Below are 27,973 nucleotides of genomic sequence, written 5' to 3' on the forward strand. Positions count from 1 at the left end.
TAGTTATATGTCTCACTCTGCGTCCACAGATATTGGGGAGTCTGTCACATGAATAACAAAAACATTGTTAGAATAACAGAAAATCCTCCTGTGGTATAATCCTGTGTTCTTAAGAGACCATGATATCAATCACGCTGTACATTCTGGCCTGAAGGGAAGTGAGGCGAGATAAGAAAGGAAACTGGATGTTCAGGTTCTTGCACATGTAAGCATTCACCCTGCTGAGCGTGGTTCTGAATCCCTGCCAACTTTTTATAATTAGATACCCTTTGGCTCTTGTCTCAGGTAAAACGAGATAATCTAATCTAAAAAAAAGAACTTTGTGAAACTGGTTAAAAATGGTGTGTTCTAAGAGTAAGAGTAAATAACCACAATGACAACATAGATTACAGATAATAAACCTTAGGTGTGTTGTTTAGCAACTGGAAATAACCAAATCATGCCACTTAATTTTACTAACAATTCCACTGAGGTATGTAATTTTACTGTCTAAACTCTGCAGCCTGTTACATGCGCTGTGTATTTTACATTCCCCAAAACCAGTTAAATTTGTTAAAGGAATACAGATAATCAGTCTTTACTTAATCTGGTCAAATTTATTCACAATCATATTAAAAATAATACAGCAATTTATTGTCCCAGCACAACCTGCGTTTGCAACATACTTGCAAAGGATGCATTTATTTATAGTAGAGTGTATTTACAATACAGCACAGCTTGAATATCACAGTTGAAGAATGGAATTTAAAAAATAATGCTCTGACTAGTTTCTCTGTCAGGATTCATATCTGTCAACAACCTCCATCAAAACTTGAAACATTAGCCTTGGAAAGGCTGATACAATGTCGTGGGAAAAAGGACTCGTCTGAATATTAACCGTATCTGATAATATTGTTTTATGATGTTAAGATTTTAGAGACAAGCTTTGTTCCTTGCCCTCTGTCGACATTGGTCACTGGACATAATAAAAAACATATTTTCAATATTAAAAAAGAGGTTTGTAGCAGTTCAAGCAAACAGGTCTTGCAGATAATGTCTTTTTTCGGGAAGGGCATTGCTCTCGTCACTAGTCATAATTTTAAAAAATAAAACCATTTTCCCAGGTTATATTAAAATGACATTTCGGCAGAGTATCCCCGCTTTTCTGAGTCACCATTTCTGTTTCGCATCACAGAGAAAAAGGTGAAATGCAGCCTGAGGTGCAAAACCATTCCATCTCTGTATTAATTCACAGGACTCTTCCTCAAGGTGTGGTTTCTTCCTACATCTTTTGTCATTACACAACCCCTAATTACAGTCAACGTATTCTCAAGATAAATAAGAAAAGGCCAAGTTATAAACAAATACTAGTAACACATACATAGAGGAGACATTTCAACATAGTGTTACAGTTTGATCTTCTTGTGCTCTAAAAAAGGTGTCATCAGCCAGAAATGCCGCCACAGGTGCCTCATACTGAGCAAACTGGAAATGAATCAGCATTGCTGGGTGATGACAGTCATGCAACTCAATTGTTCTTTATGAACTACAGTCCTCTCCTCTGGTATTTATTTTCTTCTTATATTTTTTCATTTTTATTCTTCATGCTTCTGTATTGATAAATGGCATTCAGAATGCAAAAGGAAGAATTTCACTGCACTGGGATGCACTTGTTTTTAGCTATATATGACAATAAATGCTCTAACTTGTGAGACATAAATGAGATTTGAATATTTACAGCAACAATATATATCTTCTCAAAATACAATTTATTTCTATGATAGGATCATAAATGTTGAATTAGGGCATCTTGGCTTATGCACAACATCATGATCTTGTTAAACCACGTATGATCGCTGTTGCTTCCTGTCATCTTGGCTTAAAGTTAATTTTCTAAAAATAGCTTTCACACAGAGGTCACATCAGGGATTCAGTGGCAAGAAAAGATCACATCTCCAGAAATCTTCCATCATCAGCACACTTCACTGTCAAGTTGTCTGCGTATTGCACCATTTTTGCACGTCATGCTTTACGCAGTTCAGGTTTTATCTCACATTTGTCTCTGGTCCAGAGAGTTGTGTTGTGAGAGTGCCCTGTGTTTTTGGCATCATACAGGCAGGTATGAGGAAACTTGTTTAAGTAAAAAAATCTCCCCTTTGTTTCCTTCAGAGCACAACTACTAAGAACAGGCATCTACAGCAAATGCAACACACAATCAACACATTATGAATCATGTTAAAACTGCAAGTCATTGTTTACACAAACCACATCTTTTTACATTACAAGAGTCATGACGTATTCATTTTTATCTTTCACCTTCACTTCAAGCTGTACTCTACCTTTAAACTGAGTAAACTAGCAGAGGGACAGATCAATAGGAACTGACCACAGCCTTGGAAAAATACTGTCTGTTGTCTAAAGTGATACAAACCCACCAACTGTAGGCAGGAAGTGCCTCAAAGAGCCATTTTAAACACACCCAGACATAATAGTAGAAATAACTGTCTCATCTCTAATCATCAGTTTGCAGTCAGTCAGTGCAGGGGCAGTTTGGGTAGTGCAGAGGCTGGCGTCCAGTCTGACGCAGGATGGTCAGTTTCACCTGAAAAGAGAAATAATTAACTTCTCAGGTTGCAGACTGCATGGATACATACAAAGAGCCAAATAATGAGCGTGTGTGACTTGGCATGTGGTGTGTGAGTGCTGAATGTACCTCACTCTTGAGTGACTTGCTGATGTACATATTGAACTCCTCCACGCTGCCGACGTGCAAGTCATTTACTGCCAGGATATGGTCTCCCTTGTGAAAGAGGCACACTGTCTGTGGCTGGCCCGTCCACCCAGACACACTGCGACACACACAGACAAACACACACACAAACACATCATTAAGCCAGAGACAACTGGATAAACCACTTCTACTGATGAAAGATGAATTGTGAAACCAAACATCATGTCAAGTTGCTTTTGACTTCACACTTGAGGCATGTTAAGATGATAATAATTCAAAAATTTTTACCCAGTTAATACAAACACAGGTGCAGATAAGCTTTCTGTGGCCTTTTGTTGGCCCTCTCCAGCTGTGGGCCCCTGTTATCATCATTTTAATTTATGGGCTGGAGCCTCTTAAAATGCTATATGTAAAAAATTTAGTTTTAAACATTTAAAAATTAACTTAAGACTGTGAAGAAATAACACCTCTGTTATGTCAAAGTGCTGCCTGTAGGGCGTATTCTAACCTCTCATCATTCATGTTAAAAATGGAACAGTAAATCCTACAATAACTTCAACTCTTGGCAAGCGACCATTTCCCCCATCACCAGCCACTCCAGGCAAGTTACTGCGTTCAGCAGCAAACAAAAGAAGTGATAGAAATAGAAGCAAAATAGCTGGCGTTGCTTTACACTGTTGGACACAGCTCATGGTGAGGAAAGGAACGAAGTTTGATGCTGAACTCACAGCATTTCCTCCAGACTGGTAAATAAACAGCTGTTAATGATAATGTTGGTTATGTAGTCATGGCAAAAACTCCCATTTAGCACCTTTAATGTCTGTTTAAAATACAAACCCACTCATATATTTGCCACAATCACAAGATTACTACTACTGTCTGCTTTGCTACAGGTTTGGCTTATGTCTTTCAACGTGTCCGCGTCAAGGAGCCACATTGTTCACTCATCCATCTCTCACATATCTTCCAGAGTAGATCTGCTTTTATTTAATCAATCCAGCTGTCTGCTCAGGCAGCGCAACGGTTCACATCTCACTTGCTTCACCCAAGTGTATTTTTACGCTTTGATTTTATGTTTGTTACTACAGGGATTGTGTGCTTGGTGGCCCCACACAACATCCTGTGTGGACACTAATGGAGGACTGAAGCTTTAGCTGCCAATGTGCAACTTTAAAGATTTATTAAAATCAGCTCACACATTAACAGACCTCAAGTGCCAAGTGCAGGTCTGACGTGAAAACACACCCAAGTTAATGATAAAACAGAGTTTACAACAAGCTAACTGTAAATGGTGTTTGTCCTGTAATATAGCAGCTGAGAACTAAAAAGGACTGAGAATTTAGATTAAACCAAGTAATGCACTGAGCACTTTGTAAATCTCAGCGATACATTTCCAAATTCCCACAGAATACGGCTGAATGCTCTGAACCATCCAGCACAAATGAACAGACAGCTTCTCTGACTTTTCTCAGCTGCAAAAAGAGCAAACAGGGATGTGCAGCATCGCGGCCTGACATGAACTGTGCTTTCAAACAATGGGAGTCTGTAAAAATCTGGGATGAAGACAAATGTGCAGTAGAGTTGACAGGAGTGAATGCAGCGTACACGTCTGTGGTTTCAGTGTTTTCATTATTGTCCTGTTTTCATTTTTCTTTGGGTTACATTGGTTAAGCCTCTGGATGTTTCAATCAAAGCAATCCAATATCTGAGACATCTCAAACTTTTGTTGTCCAGCAACGGTGACGTCATTTGTCCTTTTTCATAGACGAGCTTACCTCGGCTTCCCGTCCACTTCTGTTAGTGTCAGGTGTTTTTTCAAATCTGCCTGCTTGACCTCCATATCTCTTTCCTCTGCGTTGATGGGGAAAGTGATACCTATGTCGAGACTTGAGGAAAAGATAACAGACAGCAGAAGCTTCATTTGATTGTATTGTATATATTTTGACATGCTACAGAGAAATACATGCTCTTAAACCTTAATTATCGAGTCCAGTAAAAAAAAGAGTTTACATGTAAGAATTGTGAGGGAAGAAGATCCTCTTACAAACCTAAGAAAAGTTATTGTTTATGTCATATATTAATTTGAGTAGATCCTTGGTAAAATAAGTTACTAAACCAACTCCATGTCTCAAAGGCACAAAATGCCAATTAATAAGAAAAAAAAAAACCCTGAAACCTTTGATTCTCCAGATGAAATTTTGTCTGCTTAGGATGTGGTTAACAAGCACATAAAAGCAGACAATCGTGGTTATTATTATTAATAACTCAGTCACCTGAGTTATTAATGTTTAATGTTGAGCACTGCCTATTATTATTACTTCTACTATTATCCCACCGTCTGCTTGCAGAAACCTTCCAGAAACTGCTCTAACTGGTCCTGCGACATGTCGGCGCTGGTCCCAGTGTTTCTGTCTGGTTGTTTATTTTGCTGAGTCACTTTAAAAGTGTTTTTTTTTTTCTTTATTTGTTATCTGCAACCATTATGAAGCTGTTTCTTACTTTGTGACTGGCGATAGCGCAGACGGTGCCACGGTGGGGGTTTCAAATTCCTTTTCAAGTTCCTTTTCTAATTCACAAGTAGACCATCTGTTGAACGATAGCACTCATGCCTCATGATCACATATCACACAGATCACACATAAATTGCCCCTGCCTCTAGTGTTCGTCTTGGATTGAGGGTCAGTCACTTCAGAATCTCACCTCTCAGTAGAACTTTGTTTCTCCAGTGGGTGCACATTTTGTCCCTCCAGCATCTCTACAGGAGACATGGCCCCGGTGTCACTGGAGCTGCTGCTGAAGTCTGAGGGATGTGCTTCCTCTCTGTCAAAGCAAGTAATAGCATGAGGGAACCTATCTGGTACATTTAGCTCGTAGTCACTTATGTAATCTTGGCTGACATCTAACAAAAGACCATGAGGCAGCTTGGAGAGATAGTGAGAATAAACCACAGGGAGACACTCATGTATCAGGGAGCCAAGGCTAGCGCTTTATGTTGACTTAAACCCACTGAAGCTACAAAATGACACAGAGCACCATCTGAATCTGGTGACATGTGGGGTGACTCACAGGCAGATAGCATAACAACAGATTTTGGCAGCGTATTAGAAGCCTTGAATGGACAGAAGTCCACATTTGCCCTCGTAAAAGAAAATACCAACAAGAGGGAATGGTTGATAAAAAGGTGCAGGAGCATTGTATATGCCAAAAACTAAAATAGCTTTCTCTCAGTTACATAAGAAGGGGACCAGATGTCTTGAGGTTTTTATTTAAAAGAAAATAGTTCATGAAAGCGGCATGAGAGAAGCAAATAATTCCCAAAACACTGTGGAGGCGCAAGAGGAATTCTAATTATGAGGCACTTTAGAAACAAGTCTTTTGACCCATATGCCAAATGTAAAAGAGAAGATGGTCCTCAGTGTGGCAGCACAGTGGTTGGCCACTTAGAAAGAAATCAAACATCAGTGCGAAACACAAAATTACCACTTAATAAAGTAAACAGCAGAAGAGAGTATTTTTTACAGAGGAGATGATGGCAAGGAGAAGCTGGAAGAGCTAAAGTGGATGTGATCACCTGTGGTTTTAGTAAACACAGAGGACAAATTTGATTGGCTAAAACCAGCCCTGTAGGAAACAGAGGGTCTGACATGCTACTAAGACACAATTGGTCCTGCCACAAACAACATTGTTGGCACTGTGACAAAGAAAGGTTTCCCTGAGCAACTATATACCAGAAAAATATTTTCTGATAGTAAACTTCCTCTAAGCTTAAATGTAAAGAAATTAAATTGAGCATCAATTACTTTTTTAAGGTCAGTGTTATTAAAAAAAACTCTTCCAGGCTTTTAATGTTCACCACCTTAAATGAAGATGATATCCTTTTTATCAAGAGGAAACATTTAGAGGAAGAAACATTATTCCTCCTCTGACTCATGCGGTTTCCAGCAACAGCCTTGTCGTAGTAGCTTGTGGTGGCTAATATTAGCTAAGGTTAGCTTGCTGGTGCTACTGCTACACTATATTTTAGCATTTACCATTATCACATGATCATCACTTTTGTCCCAAGTGTTTGTTGTTTAAGCAAAAGTCACATAATTTGACTTTAAAGTCTGATTGCAGTACTTTGCATGGGCTTGAAAATGTATGGCTCTGATCAGCATCATAGCACATGAAGTACAGACAGTCAGCTGTGACTGCAGTAACTTGTGTAGCTAATTATGGATCTAAGAAAGGTAAATAAATAACAGCTAATCTGTTATACCTGATCTGTAGGACTAAATTCAGCTTACGTAAAGTCTGACAAATCTGCATCACAAGATATATTTTCATGGCTCAGTTGTATGTAAATCAGTGAAGATGATCAGTACCACCTTGTTCAGGCATAACCTCTTTCACTAGATGAAAAGATACTTTCATCTAGTCAAGCGCTCAAGTTGCTCAACAGGCTCTGAGGTGCCTTTCTTAGATTCTTGACTAGTCCTGGAGTGTCAACAGCTCTGTGCTGTAAAAAATAACACCCTCCTTCTTGTCAGTCTACTCGTTTGAGCCAATGAGGCTGTGGTTAACTCTGATGAGTGAGCTATTTTGGTATCTAGGGCACTAACAAAACATGTTGTACAAAGAGCATAGGGCACCGGCAGTGAAGACAAAGTGAAAAGTCAGAAATACACACATGGCCCACACACACACACACACACACACACACACACACACAAAGAGAACACGACCCTGCAATTAATCTGAGGCCTACCTGTCCTCAGCATCTGTCTCCTCACTGAAAGGAGGCAGTGGTGAAATCTGGGTCTTCAGTTTGTCAAATACCAGATTGACAGACCTCATCAGGCTGCCAGCGGTAACCTCTTCAACTTCTCGATCCCTAGGAGCATTTGGCACAATGAACTGCTTTCAGTTTAAACAATAATCAACAATTATTTATAATTATTAGGAGATATGATTTATTTATTTATTTTTTAATCTGACACTGTGAATCAAACTCACACTGCCTGAGCTCCTTGCTCATTCTGTCTAACTTCGTGCATTGTTTCATACCTACAAGAGAATGATATTAAAATCAGCAGACAAACAACATGAATGTGTCACTTGAACACAAAGTGTTTTTGTCTGACAAAGGTAATTAGCACTCACAATGACTCTGTGGTGTTGTCAAGGGTTGAACTATTTTCCCCTGACCTTATTCACAAAAGAAGATCAGAAAATTATAGTACACATTAGTTACAGTATCACAATTTAGAAGCTATGTAATTAAATTAACAATAACAGGCATTTTCCTGTGTTTTCTGACATGTCATAGATAGAATAATTCATGATTAATCAAGAAAATAACAAGCATTTTCCCTGATATTGAATGTAATTAATAGCTGCAGCCCTACTTGTATTTGTTTTAGGTAGGATCTCGGGTAGTCATAGATTGGATTCACAGGTTCTGATGCACGTCTTTTGCAATTATCTTCATCCTGCTGACAAATCAAAGAGTAATATGCCACATGTCACCAAAAAGAAAATAACTTCTATTTGCCTTAGTTACAGACAATCAAATCAAAGACAGATGTTGCACCTTTTGTTTTTCAGTGTTGTTATCCGCAGCACTCGGGGATGGGTCGGACATGGACCGCATTTTTAACGTTGGCTGCTATAGAAAGCAAAAACACACACTAAAGCATCCATGTGCACAATATTTGTGTGACTCTCGTGATTTCACATGATTCTGAAAGCAGAGGGTTTTATTTATAGAGAAATGAGGCAGTGGCTGTAAAAATATGCAGCATATGTGTTGCTTTTAGCCCATTCATCTCAGTGTCCTTGGGTTGGATGCATTGATTAGTTTGAATAAGTAAAGATAAAAATTATGAAAAGCTTTGGTGCTTCTTAGAAATGCTGTATAATGCTGCTGTAACATATTTTAGTATTTCTGCCTTACTTATTAATGGTGAAGAGATAGACAGGAAAGAAGGGAAAAGAGAGGGGGGTTTGATGTGAAACAAAAGTCACCAGCCAGAATCAAACCATGCACTGAAACCATACATGCACCAAAATGTGAAACGTGCTGAAACGAAGACAGGATTGGAATAACAGTATTAGAGTATATCTAAGAACTCTGTCAACACCACAGAGCCACAAAGTCATCCAGCAGAGTCATTTTTTAGACCCATGAGGATCTCTGAAACAATGAGAATATGGATAACAAACATGACCATAATCAGACAGGCCCCAAAAACATGTTGTCACACCCAACTCATGATCAGCTCTTATTGCTCAGACAGACATTACAGAGTCTCCTTAAGTAGGCACAACCACTTTAAATGTTCTGGTCTTTCCTGCCTTTGACCACTGTCAAATATCATCCTCTTTGTGGGCACTTTTTCTGATGTAGATGAATATGATGACTATCTGTTTTTACTGTTATTTTAGTGTTATTGCTGTGATTCTATACTGCAGACACAGTGATGTCCAAGAATAATTTCCTGATGGGATAGTAAGAATGTTGTATCGTATCATATCGTATCGTATCGTATGTCTTAAGGATTCCCTCAGAAAATGTATTCACCCAAAGGAATGTAAATGATAGACTGATTTGGATAGTCTTGAATTAATACCAGGATGCATGCAATAAGACAGAATCAGACCAAATTAGGGCAGAGTTTTAGTTGCAATGGACCAACCTTTTCAGGCACACCCGCTGAATTCTTTTTCTGCTTTATGGGTTTTGAAATAACCTGTTAAAACAGGAAGAAAGGTCTATTTTGAAAAGTTCACGTGGATTCACCAGGGACACTGGGAGAATTTGGACTGAGCACATGAGGCGCTGTGGGAATGGAGGCAGAGGCCGGCAGCAGAGAGTAAACGAATAGTGAAAGAAGTAAAAGGAAAGGACTTTGAAGAAGTCGCTTGGATGATAAAACTTGTTAGCCAGGCGATATGAGTATTTACCTCAATAAGTTGCTGTCCATTAGACATGTCCTTTAGGAGTAAGAATACGTCAAATAATTATTGTCAGTGACATAGCAGTAGCACATGATCGATTGAAAAAAGTTCAGTGCATCATAAAGAACTAAAACCTAAAAATGTACCTCTGAACTCATAAATCTATGCGGCCGATTTTTCAGGGCGTCAAACAGGTCAGAGAACCAGCCGTCCACTTCCTCGCTAGGTGAAAGAGGGACACAAGACACACTTTTAAAACATATTTTTTCCCCCCTACAAATTAAAGTTATTACATCCAATTTAAAATTCAATTCTAAAATCAAATAGAAGAAACAGTGACATTTAGCAACAAATTATTGTGAGCAAAGTGGAAGGCCAAGCCAGCTGATAGACTGTTACTGAACAGGAAAGCAGCATAATAATTTTATTTTGATTGTTAGAACTCCCAAAATAGTAAATGGTGAAAAGGGCAGGGGGAAGTGTTTTATGACGCACTGTGAAAGTGTCAGTGGAAGCCTTGAGAGGAGGACTGGCCAACCCAGCTGTGGCCTGAATCTTAGGTTACACTGTCACTGATGTTCATACGTATGCAAGTCATGTTTTTTCTGCACATTGCCACTGCAAAATCCAAAACTAGTTCTATTGATTTAAAATGGCAGCATTAATACTGAATCCAAAGCAAAATGTTTAGAGATTGAGCTTTATTTTGAAAAATACGCAGATAAGATGTGATTAATGTGGATTAATAACAGGCTTTAATTACCTCAGCCAAGGAGATAATGTTTTCACCCAGGTTTGTTGGTTTGTTTGTTTATTTGTCAGCAGGATTACACAAAAAGTACCAAACTGGATTTGCACCAAACTTGGTGGGGGTATGGGGCATGAGCCAGGGAAGAACCCATTAATTCATTAATTTCCAAATGTGTTGATAATTCATTCATTAATTCATTTTGATGCTGATCTGGTTAAAGCCTGGATAAGAGCTAGAAAGACTTGCAGGATTGTTTGGCCTTGGCGCAGGTATGTGCTCTACTGAGTGCCATTCTAGATAATTAAAATTTTAGTCACGGTTTTCTGGCCATTCTAGACATTCTTCACTCCCACATATTCCTGCAATCCCCCAAACCCAAACAAAAACACTCTAATTATTTAGTTTTGTCTGTTAAGGCTCACAGTAAAAGACATTCCTGTGCATATGTGGCATGACACATGTTTTTACAGTAGAGTGTCATAAAATGCACTGGAGCTATAAATTCCATCTCAGTTCTTTATATCACCCGTAAAAACCAGATGACTGACCTGTTGTCCCCGACGAGGAAGTAGTCCCGGTCGAGAGCCCTGAGGTAGAGCACACAGGATGGGGAGCACCTGAAGTTCTTCTGGATCCATGCCCATTTCTGGTGCTGTTGAGGGCTCACGTGCAACAGTGAGATACTGATAACAAGACACAAATGATACAGATGTTGAAAATAACATTTAGTCTAGCCCTTAAAACCCCTCTTAAACAAATAAGAGCGCCACAACATGCAAACAGGCTTATATGGAGATTTTGTTTAAGAGTTATGTTGTTTATAGGCTGCATAGAAAATGAATAACAAAAAACTGCTATTAAAAGGCCTCTTTGATGACATACTGTGACAAATCTATTCCTCCAAGTGGCCTGTCCTTTTCCTCTCGACTCCTGAAGTACTTCAGTTGATGTTCGTTTTCACTGATTTTGAACAGCACAAAATACCTCTTCTTCCATGATTTCTGCAGGAAACACATGATAAAACAAATGATGAAATGTAATTTTAACACACATAAAAAGCAACTGATATATTGCATTAATTGTGCTAACTGTCACCTCTGTCTTCAACCGGTTGTGAGGAGGAGACTTGAACAGGTATCCAGATCTTATTTCCTCTGTAGCTTTGACTGACCTGTAGAACACTGCACTTCCGCCTGCAGGTAAAAGCCTTTTGTTTGTTATCATTTGTTTAAATCTTTAAAGTCTTTATTTACAGAAATCTGTAACTTCATTTCCCCGTCGGCTCGATTTGGGGAAAAAAACAGCAAAGGATCTATAGATGGAGAGTGAATGAGCAAGTTATGAAAAACTGAAAATAATTGTTTAAAAAACTAGTTTAAACAAAGACCTGAGTGATTTAAAAACTCTGAACTATTAATGACTGTGCTGGTAATGCTATGCATTTCTTCAGTACATTAGCACATTCCAGGTGTACTTGTCAAATAGATCTTTTGTTACCTGGTAACATCAGCTATAAAAGCAGATTTTCTGATACACTTAAACCAACCACAAAATACAAGTAAATAAGCACAAACACTTAGGTTATCAAACCACAAATCAGATTTCCAGATGTGATACACTACCTGTGCTCTTCTGGGACTTGTACATTGTGACACCACAACCTGCAAACTAAACAAAAACAACACAGGCACCTCTCAGCCTCGGTCTTGTAACAACAGCATGAATATATCCAGAGGAAAATAGTTAACCTTTTAAACCAACAACAATATAGGGTTTAAAAATAGCTCATGCCTCCGTGTAAGCAGAGCGGGAAATAGAGATCAATTCACAAAAAGAAGCTTTGTAAGGTTCATGTGCCACATGTATGAGGGAAAAAAAAAAAGATTTTGACTGTTACCTGTAAGGGCATTAGCACACTAACTTAAAAAAGTCAATAATAAGTGTGAACATACAGTATCTATGCAACCATATTTATTCTTCTCTTTGTACCAAACTATTGTTAAAGTTTATACAATTTAACTCAGAACCACGTGTGTTGGCAAGTGGATGCACATTAAACCATGTGGCACATCACAGAATAAACAAACAAAAATACATAAATCACATTACACATGACAAAATGTATAAACATAATGAAATAATACTCTTACCTGTGGAGCACCTGCTCACCTCTTTGTCTTAAACAGTAAGTGTTGCTGCAAGAGGAAGCTGGGTGTACCTATACCTGGCAAACAGTGACGAGATATTCGTAATGGGAACTGGAGTTTCTGGTTTGTGGCTTCAATTGTTTTAAGGTCTTCCTGCTGTTTTGTTTGGTGGCAGAATTCCCCGCAGTGCTCCTTAAGTCCCCCCACTCTCTTAAAAAAACAAAAAAACATATACGCTTTTTGACGTTTTGCTCATGCAGATGTAGATTACAGCAGATTACAGATATGCTGTTGTGTAGATAATAATGTATGCATGCAAGGCCCCTGCCCTGTGTTCCAAGAGTGAAGTGTGTTAATGTTAGATTTGCTGGGATCCAATGGGCTATTGTGAAAAGAGAACCACATTAAAGAACTCTGCAACAAAAGAAAAGATTGATGTCAACTGTTGACATTCATTTGTGTTCACAACTATATCATCATGAATTACAAACCATATATTAATGCTAAATAGGCTTGATTAAAGCCATGTGTTGCCAGTATGTTCATATTAAGGTTGATATTCAGAAGCTTCAGAAGTACAAAAAGTGAACACATATTTGTTAGGAGTATTATTATAGAAGTACATGCAGGCCAGTTAGAGTCAAAGAGATGTTTCTGTTTGAAATACACACAATTAAATTCTACAAACTATTCAAAGTTGATTTATCATCAGTCACAGTCGTAATGTATCCAATAATCTTAAGAAAACAGGCAAATCTCTCTTTAAAGCAGCTGCTTCAGCAATCTCTAATTCAGATATTATCTTGCAAATGGCCATGTCAGTGTAAGTGATCGTAGTCTATGTAGAACTCAGATGGGCGTATGTGGCCCTGCTGTGCCGTGACACTACTTCCACGTCCTCTGATGAGAAATCTGTCAGGATAACAGAGGGGAGGGAGACTGGAGGAGGTCAGCTATAGTCTGAAGAAGCAGATTTGAGGGATATTGTGTGAACATGCCGTGACGTTAGCGTGACTAACGCTTGACTAACGCTTGACTTGACTTCAGTCCTGTTGGTCATCAGACGAACAGGAGTCAGCTGCTTTTGGTGCATTTGACGTATCTCTGCTTGCTTATGTGCGTTTGGCTGTGCGTGTAAAAAAGGTCGCGGGTCATGGCAAGCATTTAAAACAGGCATCAGCTGAGACAAGTTTGACCTTCATATGCTGAATTGCAAAAGACACTTAAATCACTTTGTGTACGTGGAATAATTGCACTGAACAAAAACACTGTCGTTGTCTCATGGTCTTCACAAATTCCCTCAAATGAGTATGTGGGTCATGAGCACACACACATGCATCAAGGTCAGTGTCAGGTTAGTATGTATATATATAGAGAGAGCTCTTATGGGCTTCTCCATTAGTGGGACATGAAATAACTCCTCCTCAAGTCTGCCTGTGACCTGCTCCACTGGCCCCTCTCTACCTTAAACCTTGTTTCCTTCCTCTTGTCTTCAAAGTTTAGATTTAGATGGTCTCTCCCTAATAAAACAAGGCGCATGCTTGCAAGTGCACCAGGACAGTGGAAAGCAGTGAGTGGCAGATATTAACCCTGTTCTCCCCCTCCCCTCCCCAGCTTTGACAAAGCCTTCACATCTGTGGCAGGCCTATAAAAGCCCTCATAGGTCGTGTTGTCACCGGTTGGTGGAGTTTAATCTGTGCTACACCGTACAGAAGATGAATAGTAAGGTAGGAGGGAAGGTCACAAGCGAAGTAAGCACTTTCTCTTTTTGGTTTGGAGAAATATCATTGACACTGTTGACCCACCGCCCTCAGCCTTTGTTCACCTGCAATTCTTGAGCTATTTCTTTTGATTTTCCTGCTTGTATTTGTCTCAAAGGAAGTCCTTCTAAAACGTCAACAGCACCTGCAGCGGACAAACAAATGTCATTACTTACAGGATGAAGAAGCTGGCTGCTAAGCAGGAGGAGATAACAGTAAGTGTGTCATGTTGTATGACTACAACAAATACAATACAAACTGATTGCTAACACCTGCCATTAGTTCATAATTTCTCACCTTCTTTTGCTATTGGGCCACAGGCTAACAGCTAACACCTGCAAAATCACACTAGGTGGGACCACATGGATGGAAGCTGTACGATCAGTAGCTTCTATATTTTATTCAGAGAGGAGGTCAAATCTAGTAAATGCTGGTGAAGGGGTTTTAAATCAATCGATCTGTCAGTGTCCAGTGAACATTATGTTCCAAACATCTCAAGGGTCATTGTCATATTCCTAAAATCATGATGTATTTGCTGTGTAACCTGAAGTGATGGGATTTATGGGTTCACTTTGTTACTTTGTTTTTAATTTGTTTTTTTTTTTTCAGTGCTTCATATTCTTCATTTTAGCTGACAGCAGTGGAACATAGAGCTTGTCCTTGTGCTGCTGAAGCACATTCACCTCAAGGTTAAATGAGTTACAAGTTCTGAAATTGAGCCTCTCTGCTTTCCTGCCTGTTTGTGGTCCTCCTAGTTTGCCATTTTCCCGTGCTCTTCCATCAGCAAAGCATTTTTTTGTACCTGGCTTGTTTATCATGCGTTGTAGAATCTGTGCTGCATCAATGCTCATTTCATACACCAGATACTTCACTTGTTTATGTGCCAAACTAACACACTGCGCTCTACAGTGGAAAATCAATTAATTGATAAGTCTTTTGGCAGGAAATTAATCTACAACTATTTTCATAATCGATTAATCACTTAAGTCAACATTTCCTAGTTTCTGCTTCTCACTTGTTAGGATCTGCTGTTAATTATTATTAATCAAGACAATAATTGTCAAATCAGTTGATAATGAAAAAAGCTCCACTGTACTCAGAGGTGATTATATTTGTGGTTCTCAAAGATGGGTTTGCTAGTTTGAATTCACAAAAGAACATCTGAACCAGACCATAAATTTACAGTAATTATTTATCGATCATATTATGGCAGTATTACAGTCACACACAACCCCACCCCCCACCCCCCAAACAAAAATCATTAATTTGCCAGTATAGTAGACTATCAGACATGTAGTTCTCTCACCTCAGAAAAAGAGCAATGCAGTGAAGGAGAAAATCAGGAAGAAGTACGAGGACATGAAACGGGTCCTGGATGAGGATCTCCGCATCACTCTGACCCAGCTGGACACAGAACACGAGGCCACAGAGAAGTTAGTGGAGGAGAGGATAGAGGACTGTTACCAACTCACACAGGAGCTGAACCAGGAACTGGACAACCTTAGAGCCCTTGTGAAAAAGGACACACAAGACATTGACATTCAGGTAAGAAAAAAAAAAAGAAGTAATGATTTCATGCAACTTATGGGACACATGATTTTACTGTGTCTTAACCTTTTTCAATGGTATAAAGATCTTATTTTTATGTTCTCTACAGAATGCTGAAACAGAAAAAAGGTATGTTTACATTCCTAGAAATAGATGCACAGAAACAGCTCAACACAGAAACAGTTTGTACGAGAGATACTGAACAGAGTGCCAAACATACCAAACATTTTTCTCTCGGTGAACGGGAAACACAGAGGGGGAGAATCCAGCAAAATTCAAGTTGTGTAATTTACCTGTATATCTAGATCACATCATTTACAGCTAGTCAGTTTCCACTCACTGAAAATAAACATGTTTTTATCAGCAACACTTCCTTATCAGTTTGAAGGACGAACTGATTATTTTCAACAAATTTTAAATGTGGTCATGCTCATACAACAAATTTTAAAATAAATGCCAAATTCTATGACACATGTACATATAGTTTTATATATGCCTCCCAAGTTATGTTTGCATCTGTACATACAGTGTATGTTTATATTTAGACTTCAATTGGGAAATTTGGGTTTTGTCAGTGGTATCAACTGTTTGTTTGTATTCAGAGTGTCTGAGACGCTGAAGTTGACTGACCCTGACCTGATTCAGATGGATGAGTTCAAGAATGAACAGCTGCTGAGCATCACCATCAACCTGCTGCTGTTCATCAGATCCCAGGTCCCTGTCACCAAGAAACTGTTTCAGAGCTGTGAGTTCACCCAAAAAAAAAAATCCAAAAAAACACAGACATGTGAAGTGAGTCTTGCCCCCAGCTATGTCAGAGGTTATAGTTGTAACACTTAAGGGGAGGACATGACAAATCATCTGCACTGGTTTGTACAAGATGCTCTGTATTCTCTCTCTCACACAGATGCTGCAGATGTCGTCCTCGACGCCGACACTGCCCACCCCAAGCTGATCATCTCTCCCGAGGGCGACTCAGCCACCTACACAGACACCTGGCAGGATGTCCCTGAGACTCCCTCCCGCTTTGACAACACCCTAAACGTAATCAGCAAGCAAGGCTTCAGCGAGGGCCGCCAGTACTGGGAGGTAGAGGTGAGTGGGAAGAGCTACTGGGAGCTGGGGCTCACCTACCCCGGCATCCCGCGGCAGGGCCGCGAGGAGGACTGCTGGCTGGGTCGGGGCAAGGAGTCTTGGTGCGTGGAATACTTTAATGGGAACTATGCCGCGTGGCACGGCGGCGTACAGCACGAGCTGCCTCTGCTGGCAGGAAAACAGTTCACTCGCATTGGGGTGTACTGCAGCTTCCCAGGGGGGCTGGTGTGCTTCCTAGGAGCCGATACCATGACCCCCCTGCACTGCTTCTGTGCCGGGACCTTTGCCGACACCTTATATCAAGCGTTGTGTCCTGGTCACGACAATGAAGGGACAAACTGGAAGGCCCTTAAAATCTGTGACGCTTCCCGATCAGCTCCTGTTCTCTGAGCTGGGAGCAGGAATGTCTCAGGAGCGGGGCAGGTGGGGCATGCGCATCAGGTGCCCTATCTGACATTCTTGACTTGTGACATAGCGTCAGCTCTGCAGACGTGTCAGGCCAGTCAAAATACTTTTGAGGGAATTTCTAAAGTCTGTCTCAACTTCAGATTAGAATCACCACTCAACGTTCATTTCCAGGCGTTCATGCTTTTTTATATATATATAGCAGACATACCAGAACTAACATGACGTTGGAGCTGTCCTTTATACTGTGGTTTATTTTTAATGCCATGATGAGTCATCATACCCAGATTTCGCACTGCAAAAGACAGAGGTTGGCTTGGCAAAGAAAGAAATAATAATGAATAACTTTTAATTTGGTAACACAGATCTGTTTCTAACACACAATCAAAATTTTGGATTTGTCCACCATTAAGTAAAGCTGGTCCGCCTTTCATACTTTTGAACTTCCACTAAATCTTATGTTGCAAATATATACCATTAATAGTAATGAGTAATTTCCTAAAACAACTGGGCACTGTAAAATTTTATCATGTTACTCAAACAGCAGTTAATAGTGCATTTGTTATGGACTATTTTTAGCTGTGGATGAATACACATTTGGTGCTCAAGCGAGTATTTACAACAGTGAAATGGTGTATGTGTGTGTATGTAATCTCAAAATAAATTAGAGTGCCTGCATTTATCATAATGAAGCAACATGTCACTGAGTTCAACAGTGTGGCTCAGTGATGTGTTTTAATAGTTTTTGGAAAATGATAAGGGTCTAAGGCACAGAGGAATAAGCTTTATCAGGCTTTGTATACACAGATGTTTTAGTTAGATCAAATCATTGTTGATTTTGGTCTTTGGGAAAATGATGAGTAGTTCCAGCCTGTCAGTGAGAGTGATGCATTGATACAGCTCAAAAAATCCAGAAACAGCAGCCTTTCAATGAGGTCCGTGTTTACACGTGCAAGAAAAATGACACACAACTTATTACACAATAAATTCTTTATGTTTAATACAATAAATGTTTACATAAGCATTCCTCTGTTTTGAAGGTTTTTTTTTTTTGGTTTTTTTGTTGTTGTTTTTTTTTTGACAAGGTATTGCCCCAAATTTAAAAAAAAGAAAAAAAAATATTGGGCCAGATTATAATTTCAATGTAATTCATTCATTCATTTTTCCAAATATTTTCAAATATATTCCTGAGGACAACAGCATTTAACACCAGAAAGCATTTAAAAATTTTACCCCTAAAGATAAATTTTTCCCTCTTTCAATTCCATTCCAAAACAAGTGGAGCAAACATTCCTTTCAGCACAGGTTGGGCACCACATCACTGATCAGAGATCCATGTGTCGAGAGGACTCAAAGATTTGTGGCTGTATTGGACAAGGATGGGGAATGCCAGTATCGATCACACTCCTGGTTCCTATAAATATTATTTTAAGTGTTATTAAAATAATTAAAAATGACTGATAAAAAAATACAAAGCAAGAAGAGGAAAAAGTGGCATAATAATAACTGAAAGCTACTGCTGAACTTTCCCCCTAAGAATTACTGACACATGCAGTCATGTGAATAATGTAAAAACATTGCAGCGACAGTGAGAGTGTGTATTGCGGACATGTGGATTGTGTATGTTCAGACTTGTCACCACCAGTAATAGCTGCCTCTGTGAATGACAGACTTTGGGACAATAAGAGTGTATCTTCATAAACAAACTTTGTGTAAACTGTAGGGACCAGCAGCAAATGTCTTATCTTATTTTCATATTTTAGCATTTTATTCAATGATACTAATCAAGTCCTCAAAAATTATATATAGAGGCTTTTTTCTCTCTATCGATTTTGGTTTTTTAAATCACTGTAAAGCTCTATTTTCAAAATAAAAACAGTAAGACATTGCTTGGTACCTGTTACTACAGTGTAGCAGAGTATGACAGTGTACAACACTAATATACAGTGAAATGATGTGGCATTTGTGCTTTGGGCCCCAGTCCAGCTTTACACTATGATATTTCCCAAATTTATAACACAGTTTTAGACATTCTTAAATTGTAGTGTGTATCTTACTATTCAGTAAAGATATTTAAGAGGAATGTCTAATAAAAAAAAAAGGGGGAAATTCATAAAACTGATTTGTTAGACCCTGACTAATAAATAAGACAAGTGCATTAATTAGATCATATGCAAATACATGAGCTTCACCTTCTTTGGCTTGAACAACAAGCGAGTGAAGTCTTCAACATCACGCTGAGAAAACTGGCAAAATTGCAAATGATTCTTGCTTTCATGGGGGGGGTGGGTGGACTATATACTATGCACTTGACCCAAAAAAATCTCATAGAACTAATCACTACACAGCAAAAGATCACACCTTCCTAGCCATACGTATATTAAATTCTTTAACATTACATTTACCCACTTCATGGGACATTAAAGAACCTGAGGATGCCAGCATGCTGCTATCAACTTTAAAACTTGCTAGGAAGGCTGAGACACTGAGCCTTTGGCAAGAGCATCGTGACATGTTTCTGCTCAGAGGAGTGTTGTTTTTTTCTTTTGTCTCTTTTTTTTGGACAACTGACAGCTGAAAACATTAAAACACAGATAACTGAAAATGATCTGATCCATTTTCCAGATGCTAGTCTTGGTTTTTTGCCTTGAACAGCTCAGTAGACCAGGTTTATAATCAAGACAGGTCCCTCATCTCTCCTGTTGCAATCAAAGGGTTTGTAATCACTCTATTCAAATTCCTAGTGGAAACTTCTACAGACTTATTCACTCAGGAGCTGATTCCACCCAGTAAATGCTGGTGCCAACTTTTTGCTGGTCCTTCCTTGCCCTTGGTCTATTGCGAATGCTGGAAAATGGAGAGACACATATTCAGATATGATTCCCCAAACCCACAAAAACTGGCAGCGAATTTTTCGGGCTGGTAGAATTAACATGGATATTTCACAATGCCTGTCGACAAAGATCAGATCAAATGTGACGCCATTTTTCTGAAGAATAACCTGAAGAAGAGGAAGAAATTTCACCATCAACACATGAACGCGGAGTGCCACTGTAAAATTATTTTTTCTCTCTCATGGAGTGCTGGTTTTCAGGCCCAGTTACACATGCAAAAATGTTAATACGTGCTTCAAATGTGCAGTGTCCTGCTGGGCCTGAATCATCCCTGAATGCTTTGACCGCTTAGCTGGTACCTGAAACAGTCAGTCAGTCGATCAGTCAGTCAGTCAGTCTTCAATGTCACGTGTAACAGTCAGTTGGGTTGGCGGTCAGTTGAAATACAGTTCTTTTGTCAGCATAGAGACCACACAGGGAATCTGCTTCTTCTCGCTGAAGCGTGGGTCTTCAGACCAGGACTCAAAGCTGGTGGCCACCATGTAGTTGACCCGTGTCAGGATCTGCATTATCTCCAGCTGCTTGCCGAACTCGTTGAGGACGTTGCAGAGTGCCTGGACGAACCAGGAGCCGCGTCCAGGGTTCCTCCATGAGTAATACCCTGAGAAAAAAATCAGCGTGGGTCAGCACTGAAAACTACTGCTTGCTCATACATCCACCTGTTTGTACACCTCACTTCCAAACAGTGCTTTACCTGGCACAGTGGAGTAGGCAAAGAGGAAATCTGCCTCTACAGGGATCTTATGTCTTGGATTAGCATCCGTCTCCAGGGTGTCGTTTGGCGGGCCTGAATCTGTCTGTATACCATCATCAAATTCGGAACCCCGACAAGCCTGGTGAAGTAAATGAAATGACATTTCATTGTGATCCTGAGAAGCTTTCTCAACGATGACCTGGTGAAGCAATTGAAACATTAACTGTTTTTAAAAGCAGGGCTGGGCATAATTTTACACAGTAACCATCATCTGTCTATGGGGAGCTATTGAAAGCCACCGACTTGACACATATATCTTGTCAAGTTGTCAATAAAAAAATTCGCCATTTATGAATGAAAGTCTTCAGAAGTGCATACCTGGATGAAGAAGAGTTTTGGCTTTCCCACTAAGCTTTTACACCTGTCCCCCCTGAACAGCGAGGTCATGGTCTTGATGGGCATGGCTCCGTCTGTGCCGTAGATCATGCCCTCCTCACCGTGGCTTAGCAGGATACAGGCGAAACACGAGCTGTCACTATGGTCTTCCTCCGAGGCTGACCCATACACACACAAACAAATACTCAACTCTTAGCTCGGCTCGGGCCTCCTTACACCTCTCTGAATGAATGTGTGATCTTGTTAACTTAATGGCCTCGTCTGGAATTCGTTTAGCCATTTGCCTTTAACATTTATATTGATATAAAAGAGTCTGAAACCATTTAAGCTAATTAGAGAGCACACTGGAGCTTGTCCTTGAGGGAGCATCAATGTGCAGATGAAAATTAATTACCGTATCTTTGTTAGATTTTGAAATTTCTTGTGCAGAACTCAAATTTTTGGCAGTGTGTAATGTCATGGAAATTCAGCCAAGACACTTTGTTAGAGAACAAAATGATGAGAGGAAAATTTTGAATTGATGGTAAAGCAAGACAAAATCATTAGGTTTCATTCTTCAGGGCTCAGTATTATCAAAAACAAATTTAATGGCATCTGTCCAGGTTGTCAAGGTCTTATTTTGAGCCACAGTGCTGGACGAGACTGACAAACAGACCGGCCAACTACTGGCAAAAAACTGTGCAGATTCTAAAGAATAGCAGCCAATTAAAATGTCAAATATTATATCAAACAACAGGTTCTGTGTAGTTTCTACAAGCAAATGAATGAGAGGTGACCTTTCAACTGTCTTCACAATTTAAGGCTAGAGCCACACTAGTCACAATTACCTTTACAGCAGCACCACCTGCTGTCTGACCTGGTGTTTTTAAGGAACAAATCTACATTCATTAATATGAACAATCTTTTGTTCATAGAGTTTGTGTGTATAGATAACAATGCATCTAAAAGTAAATTATCATAAAGAGCACCTGACTGTATGTATACCGAAACTAAACTGGTATTTCTGGTATTTAAAATAATCTACCCTGTGTCTTTGTTTGCCCAGAAAATAAGTATCTGTGCTTCCAGGAGTTTGACATTGAAAATAATGTAACCACAGTGGTGTTTACTAATGGGTTGCAGTAAAGATGTCATTATGTCAAAATTCAAACCAAATTTATTGAGGTCTGACCAGCGGCTAGTGAGAGCTACAGAGGATAACTGCAGCGGTTTGGGTGAAGTTCAAATTATCAGCAAATCACTACATAATTAAGGCTAACAGCTTGCCCATGTTGAGCCAGAGAAAACTTGGCTCGATATGTTTATGTGCATGAATAGAGACATTTTTAGAGTGGGCCATCATTCCTTTCAGCGTTACTAGAGCTACCAGCAAGCACTGTGAGACTGACGCTGTGAAGGAACAATTATTTTTTTGAACATTTTCCCAAGACAAATTTCAAACTACCTCGCCACATTTTCTGTGACTGTGGGAACTGTGGTGGTTATGTGCTTTGTCCAATTGGGAGGGGACAAGGCGAAAGTGGAAAACGTCAGAGAACATCACTACTCACCTTCTCTGAGAAGACGCTCCATCTTCTCACACGTCTGATCATTGTAGATGCAGACATCGAAGCCCAGGCTCTTGAAGCACTTGAACAGCTCGCCTGCGTCTCGGTCCGTGCCGTTGCGTACATTCATCCCTGTCGAAACAATCTGCTTACAACACGCACTCTTTATGCAACAATATTGAGCAAAATTGAACTGGGTGTATAATGTGTTTGAAATGTGTTTACTGTACCTGTCTTTTCATCAAAGTTTTTGTTGTTGATGATGATGCACTTGCCCACTCGCTGGTGGCTCATCTTATACTGGAATGTTGGTGAAACAATTCTGTAATGGCTTTCAGAAGAGTAGTCCTGCTCCCGCGTCTGGCCATCCTTATTCTTCTTACTAGTGGAGTCAGAGAGAAAACAAAATATTATGGAAAATTAACACATCCACAGTGGCATTATTAAAAAGTCAAAACTGAACAATGTTTTTTCCTTTTGAGCAGTAGCATAGACATTTTATCTTCAGCTACACTTTTAAAAATGTAGATAGAAATGAAATGTATACAATATAACAGATCACATCACATAACAATATTCATCGTCAAAGACATTGCTGTCCTTTACACCTTACAAACAACTACAAGAACACAAAAAAAACAAAACAAACCGAAATAAGAGTAGAAATAAAAATAACCATGAATGTAATAAGAAAAAATTCACTGGCCTTTCAGTTTAAAAAACTGAGTTCTGATACAGCCAAATCTAACTTCTAACTACAACTACAATCTAACTTAAATGCTACAAGTTAGGAACAAAATGCTCATCTTTAAGTAGGTCCATAAGCTCAGTAAAAACCCAAATAACGACTCTTACTGTGAGCGGCAGCTTCTTGTTCGCCAAACGTTTTTGGGAAAATAATCTTCACTCTTACAGATCATGACAGTGTCTCTTAAGTTGAAATCCTTCCAATACAAGCAAAACTCACATGAAACTGAAAGCACTTACTCAGAAACCAAAGAGTACATACATTTTCAAATAAGGCATTAATGTATCGGCCAAATTTGGTTGCAGTAATCCACCATCGGGTTAGAGAAGAAACTAGAACATTTTTGCTTGGCGCAGGTTTTAAAAAATCATAACTGCATCAATGTAGATTGAGCGAGAGGAAATCTTCCACGAGTGGCAATTCTCACAGACCTGTCATATTTCCATTCTTTAAAAGATCCATCCAGATAGCTAAGCCAACAGTGGCCCACTGGGGGCTCACAAAATCCAGGGGTGTTCCAGAAGAGCCTAGTCATCAGGTTACTCAAGCATGGGAACAATACACAGCAATGTGGACCAACAGCCTCATGCACATACACTCGCAGGCAGCGCAGCCATATTCTAATAAACATGTGATCCAGAACTTTTTGAAGCCCCCCTCCCACCTCCAAATTGTGCCAACATACTGTACCAAACAACTGCGTGAGGGTGGGCAAAGAGCTGCAACTCTCATCTGTTTTGCTGTGGGCTGGGCATGGCAGAAAGAGCAGCAGGCAGGAGGACGGTGAGGAGGAAAACGAGGCGGTTCTGTCGGTCCTTACCTGGGTTCGTCATTAAGCGCTACGCCACTCTGCATCTGAAACGCGTTGGTTTTGTCTCGTTTCTTTTTTTTCCCCAAAAAAAAGAGTATGTTTCTCCAGACTCGGCAGCTTAATTTTTGGCTGTGTGCTAGGATACTGACATGCTCTCTGTACTGGATGGAGACCTGACTGGGCCAGCGGGTGCTGAGGACAGGGGCGGCGCACTGTGAGCCCCCCTGAGTCAGCACCCTTGCCACCACACCAGCGCTTTCTAAAGGCCTATTCACACATGGCCCCTGCACCTCGTTCCCTGCTGAGGTCAGACAGGGCAACAAGTTGCTCCTCTGCTGACAGGCACAGAATCCACCTGTACTGACATACTACACTGTGAGTGCCTACCTACTTCAACCTTTACACTAAATGGACAAGAAGGGGTACAACTCAAAAAACATTCATTCCTCAGAAAATTGCCACCTCACTAAACATCTCAAAATACTACGACTAACCTAAAGAGTCTTTGTGATTAAATGATATTGATTAAAGCAAGATTTGGCCTAAATCTAACCAGTTAAGGAAATAGAGATGATTATCATCCTTATCTTTATGATACTATACTCACTTCCTTTACAGATGTCACAGCATGACAGGCATGACATTAGAGGTATCACAAGTTCACTTGTTGGTTGGCTCTTCTTCCGAAGAAAAAAGACACACATCTAAAAGTGTTAATTTTTAAAATATATATAGATTTTTTGTCTTTGAATAATTTGATTAACAACAAAAGAAATAACACTTTAATTAGTATAAATCTAAGACGCTCCCTTTATTTGTTGTTTTATGGCTTTTAAAAATAAAAATCACCCGATGTTATCCTGACAGTTTAGAGACTTTGTGTTCGATTACCAGTGTGTGAGGTGAAAAATGCTCCTCCGCTACAAAGGTTCACAGTGCCACCTTGTGAGTCAGGCTGGAATAAATAGTAGCTTCTCCTTCATGTCACTGATGCCTAGTTTATATCTTTACAAAACAACGTCAGACACGAGGCATTGTAAAAGAGCCCAAGCTCTATGATATCATTCTGATTTTTTTAGACCCTGCCGTTATACAGTCCAATTTTGAGCAGCCGCTTGAGGACTGACCTCAGTAGCAAAATTGAGTTTAAGATTGTGCTCACGTTCCTTGCCCCATTATACTAATTAGACTATCCAAAACTAGGTTGCTGTGTCAAATCAAGGGTATACAGTATAGTTCATATTTTTTTATGTTTTGATTAGTTGAGGCTTAGTGGACCCAACACCACCATCATGTACAGAATTGCTGATCTTACAAAGAGTGAACAGTTGTGTGTAGTTTGTCATCTCACTGTAATGAGTCACTGACTCATATGTCCATACATATGAGTCTGTGTATGTTTGGCTTTGAATTTATGTCCACTGTAGAGCCACAGCAGTAGTTTTACAACCACTACTTGAACAAAGGTGCAATTACAGCATGTGAAATACAGTATGTGCCAGTTTGATGTTGAAACAAAGTACTGCTCCTTTCAGTTTCCTCTAAACTGGGGAGCAGTAAACTGCACTAGAACAGTACCAGACGAGTTGCTGAGAAATCCCTCCAGTGCAGAGGAAATTTAACACAGAAAGAAAGGCTGAAGAAACCGAAAGAAAGAGGAACAGGGCTGCAGCTGCAAGACAGTTAAGTCATGCAAATTTGGTTCTGCACAGCCGTCTCAATACTGCACAAATGAATGACAACAGATGGCAACATCGCTATCAAAATATCAACAACCAAAATAGATACATATTAGGCCACAGATGATAGTCTGATACAGCGCAATTATCTTCTTGTACTACTGAAATAACACAATTCTCATACACTAACAAGGAATTGAATGATAGTGAAAATGAAAGCTACAGTTACAAAACATGCATATTCTTATAGATGATCTACTCAAGTGAATTTAAGTGAATTCAGTTCCTTAAGACCCAGCCTATCTGGGTTTCCCTCTGCGGATGTTACAGTAAATAAAGTTGAAAAGGAAGTCACCTTCCAAACAGCAGAAATCTCCCTCTGCGGTCAGGTTTGGCGTCTGTTTCGTCTCCCATCATCAGATGCTCTTCCTTTTCTTCACCTCCTCCAAGATCAGTTCTCTCAGCAGGTTCCCCAGCCATCTGCAATTAGCACACGTGTTGCACTTTAGTTTATGGTTTACACTGTTTTAAAAGCAACTTTGCTTCGGCTAATATTATTCTAACGCCAATTTTCCTTCAAGTCCTTACCACCCATCACTCACTACTAACGTCAACATTGATCAGGCAGTTTCTTCAAACGGTATTACAACATTATAAACTATTATCTAGCTATACTACTACTACATTAACTAGCTAGTTTGATCGCCAGTGTAGTAAACTGAAGTTATTAGTTAATCTTAACTTGCTAGCTAGGCTGTCGGATTAGCATACACACAACTAATGCCAAGACTCGCTATCTTTAAATCACGCCAATTTTCAGCAGCCACGTCAGCCTGAACTTACATTCTGTTATTCGTGTAGTATGCTATGTCAGCGTAGCTATTGCGCAAATGTGAGTTGTGTGTCGTTTTCCCTCGTCCTCCTCGGTTAGTTTTCACCAAGTTTCTGTTCCTATGAAACTTCAGTTGAGAAAACGAAAGTGCGTCTCTGTGGTGCGTCGCTACGTCAGAGGTCTGCGTCACTCAGGTCTGCCACGTTCGACGAGAGATGTCAGGTAATGTCAACGTCTGTAACCGTCGTGATTTTGAAGAATGCAGGTATGTTTTTATGTAATTGTGAAATTTAAACTAGAGACTACCACAAAACAAGCTAGTTCATCAGATTAGGACATCATAACTCATCATAAGAGAGTAGAAAAACACTATTGACAGACAACCACAATCATGCAAAGCTCCTGAACAGCCAGAGAGAAACATTATTTTTGGGATATTTGCCATGATACTCATGCAATAGCCCGCCCAAATCATATTACAAATCGTATACACTTAGCTACCAGTTTATTAGCCACACCAAGCTTAAATTAACACGGTCACACAACAGTCCTTCTATAAACCCCACCGTTATAAAGGTTTTATTGTTCAGTTTTTGTTCAAACTGTTTTAGAGATGTGTTGACTCAAACCCATGGTGCTGTTGAACTGTATCATGTTACAGTGACAGGTATTTCTATTATTTTGTCCACCACATTTATGCCAGTAAAGGTAGGCCAAAAAAAGTGCACAATGAAATACAGTTCATCTGCAAACGCAACTTACATCCTCCAAAATCATTATACATATGAATCTACACCTCTATAAACTGTTTCAGCAAAACCAAATAAACTGGTAGCTGGGTGAATATTACAGTTTATATTGTGCAATGTCATGTACATGCTGTCAAATGTTAGTCTAAGCAGACTTTATCTATCTATCTATAACTATCACACAATGTATTACACTCTTATGTCTCAGTGTCATGGCAAGATGCCCAAAGTTGAACTAGCTGTCCAACTCAGGATCATTACACAAACA

At 39.6% G+C, this 27,973-nt stretch overlaps 3 protein-coding genes across 4 annotated transcripts; 1 reads left to right on the forward strand and 2 right to left on the reverse strand.

Moving 5' to 3' along the window:
• Positions 1 to 576: 576 nt before the first annotated feature.
• LOC108898713 (pleckstrin homology domain-containing family S member 1) lies at positions 577 to 12,663 on the reverse strand. The gene is made up of 18 exons (XM_051066560.1): positions 12,551 to 12,663; positions 12,023 to 12,068; positions 11,496 to 11,593; positions 11,283 to 11,401; positions 10,949 to 11,083; positions 9,796 to 9,871; positions 9,656 to 9,685; positions 9,388 to 9,441; positions 8,283 to 8,357; positions 8,052 to 8,184; positions 7,853 to 7,892; positions 7,706 to 7,756; positions 7,458 to 7,583; positions 5,411 to 5,530; positions 5,210 to 5,296; positions 4,486 to 4,596; positions 2,693 to 2,828; positions 577 to 2,581 (listed from the first exon to the last, which is right to left on the reverse strand). Exons 2-18 carry the CDS (start codon positions 12,045 to 12,047, stop codon positions 2,510 to 2,512), a joined length of 1,488 nt encoding a protein of 495 aa, XP_050922517.1. The 5' UTR covers positions 12,048 to 12,068; positions 12,551 to 12,663; the 3' UTR covers positions 577 to 2,509.
• On the forward strand, positions 12,586 to 18,813 carry si:ch211-28p3.4 (tripartite motif-containing protein 16). The gene is made up of 7 exons (XM_018698721.2): positions 12,586 to 12,670; positions 14,162 to 14,298; positions 14,426 to 14,522; positions 15,619 to 15,852; positions 15,965 to 15,984; positions 16,458 to 16,600; positions 16,763 to 18,813. Exons 3-7 carry the CDS (start codon positions 14,487 to 14,489, stop codon positions 17,338 to 17,340), a joined length of 1,011 nt encoding a protein of 336 aa, XP_018554237.1. The 5' UTR covers positions 12,586 to 12,670; positions 14,162 to 14,298; positions 14,426 to 14,486; the 3' UTR covers positions 17,341 to 18,813.
• On the reverse strand, positions 18,328 to 27,135 carry casp7 (caspase 7, apoptosis-related cysteine peptidase). 2 transcript variants are annotated; one of them, XM_018698724.2, is made up of 7 exons: positions 26,968 to 27,135; positions 26,480 to 26,604; positions 23,117 to 23,268; positions 22,890 to 23,018; positions 21,322 to 21,497; positions 20,944 to 21,082; positions 18,328 to 20,850 (listed from the first exon to the last, which is right to left on the reverse strand). In XM_018698724.2, the coding sequence occupies exons 2-7, from the start codon at positions 26,602 to 26,604 to the stop codon at positions 20,624 to 20,626; spliced, it is 948 nt and encodes a 315-aa protein (XP_018554240.1). In that variant the 5' UTR covers positions 26,968 to 27,135; the 3' UTR covers positions 18,328 to 20,623. The 2 variants fall into 2 exon arrangements, with proteins under 2 accessions (XP_018554240.1, XP_018554241.1); XM_018698725.2 differs by lacking the exon at positions 26,968 to 27,135 and adding an exon at positions 26,713 to 26,947.
• Positions 27,136 to 27,973: the final 838 nt, after the last annotated feature.

Source organism: Lates calcarifer, linkage group LG23, assembly GCF_001640805.2.
Source record: "Lates calcarifer isolate ASB-BC8 linkage group LG23, TLL_Latcal_v3, whole genome shotgun sequence".
Lineage (NCBI taxonomy): Eukaryota > Metazoa > Chordata > Actinopteri > Centropomidae > Lates > Lates calcarifer.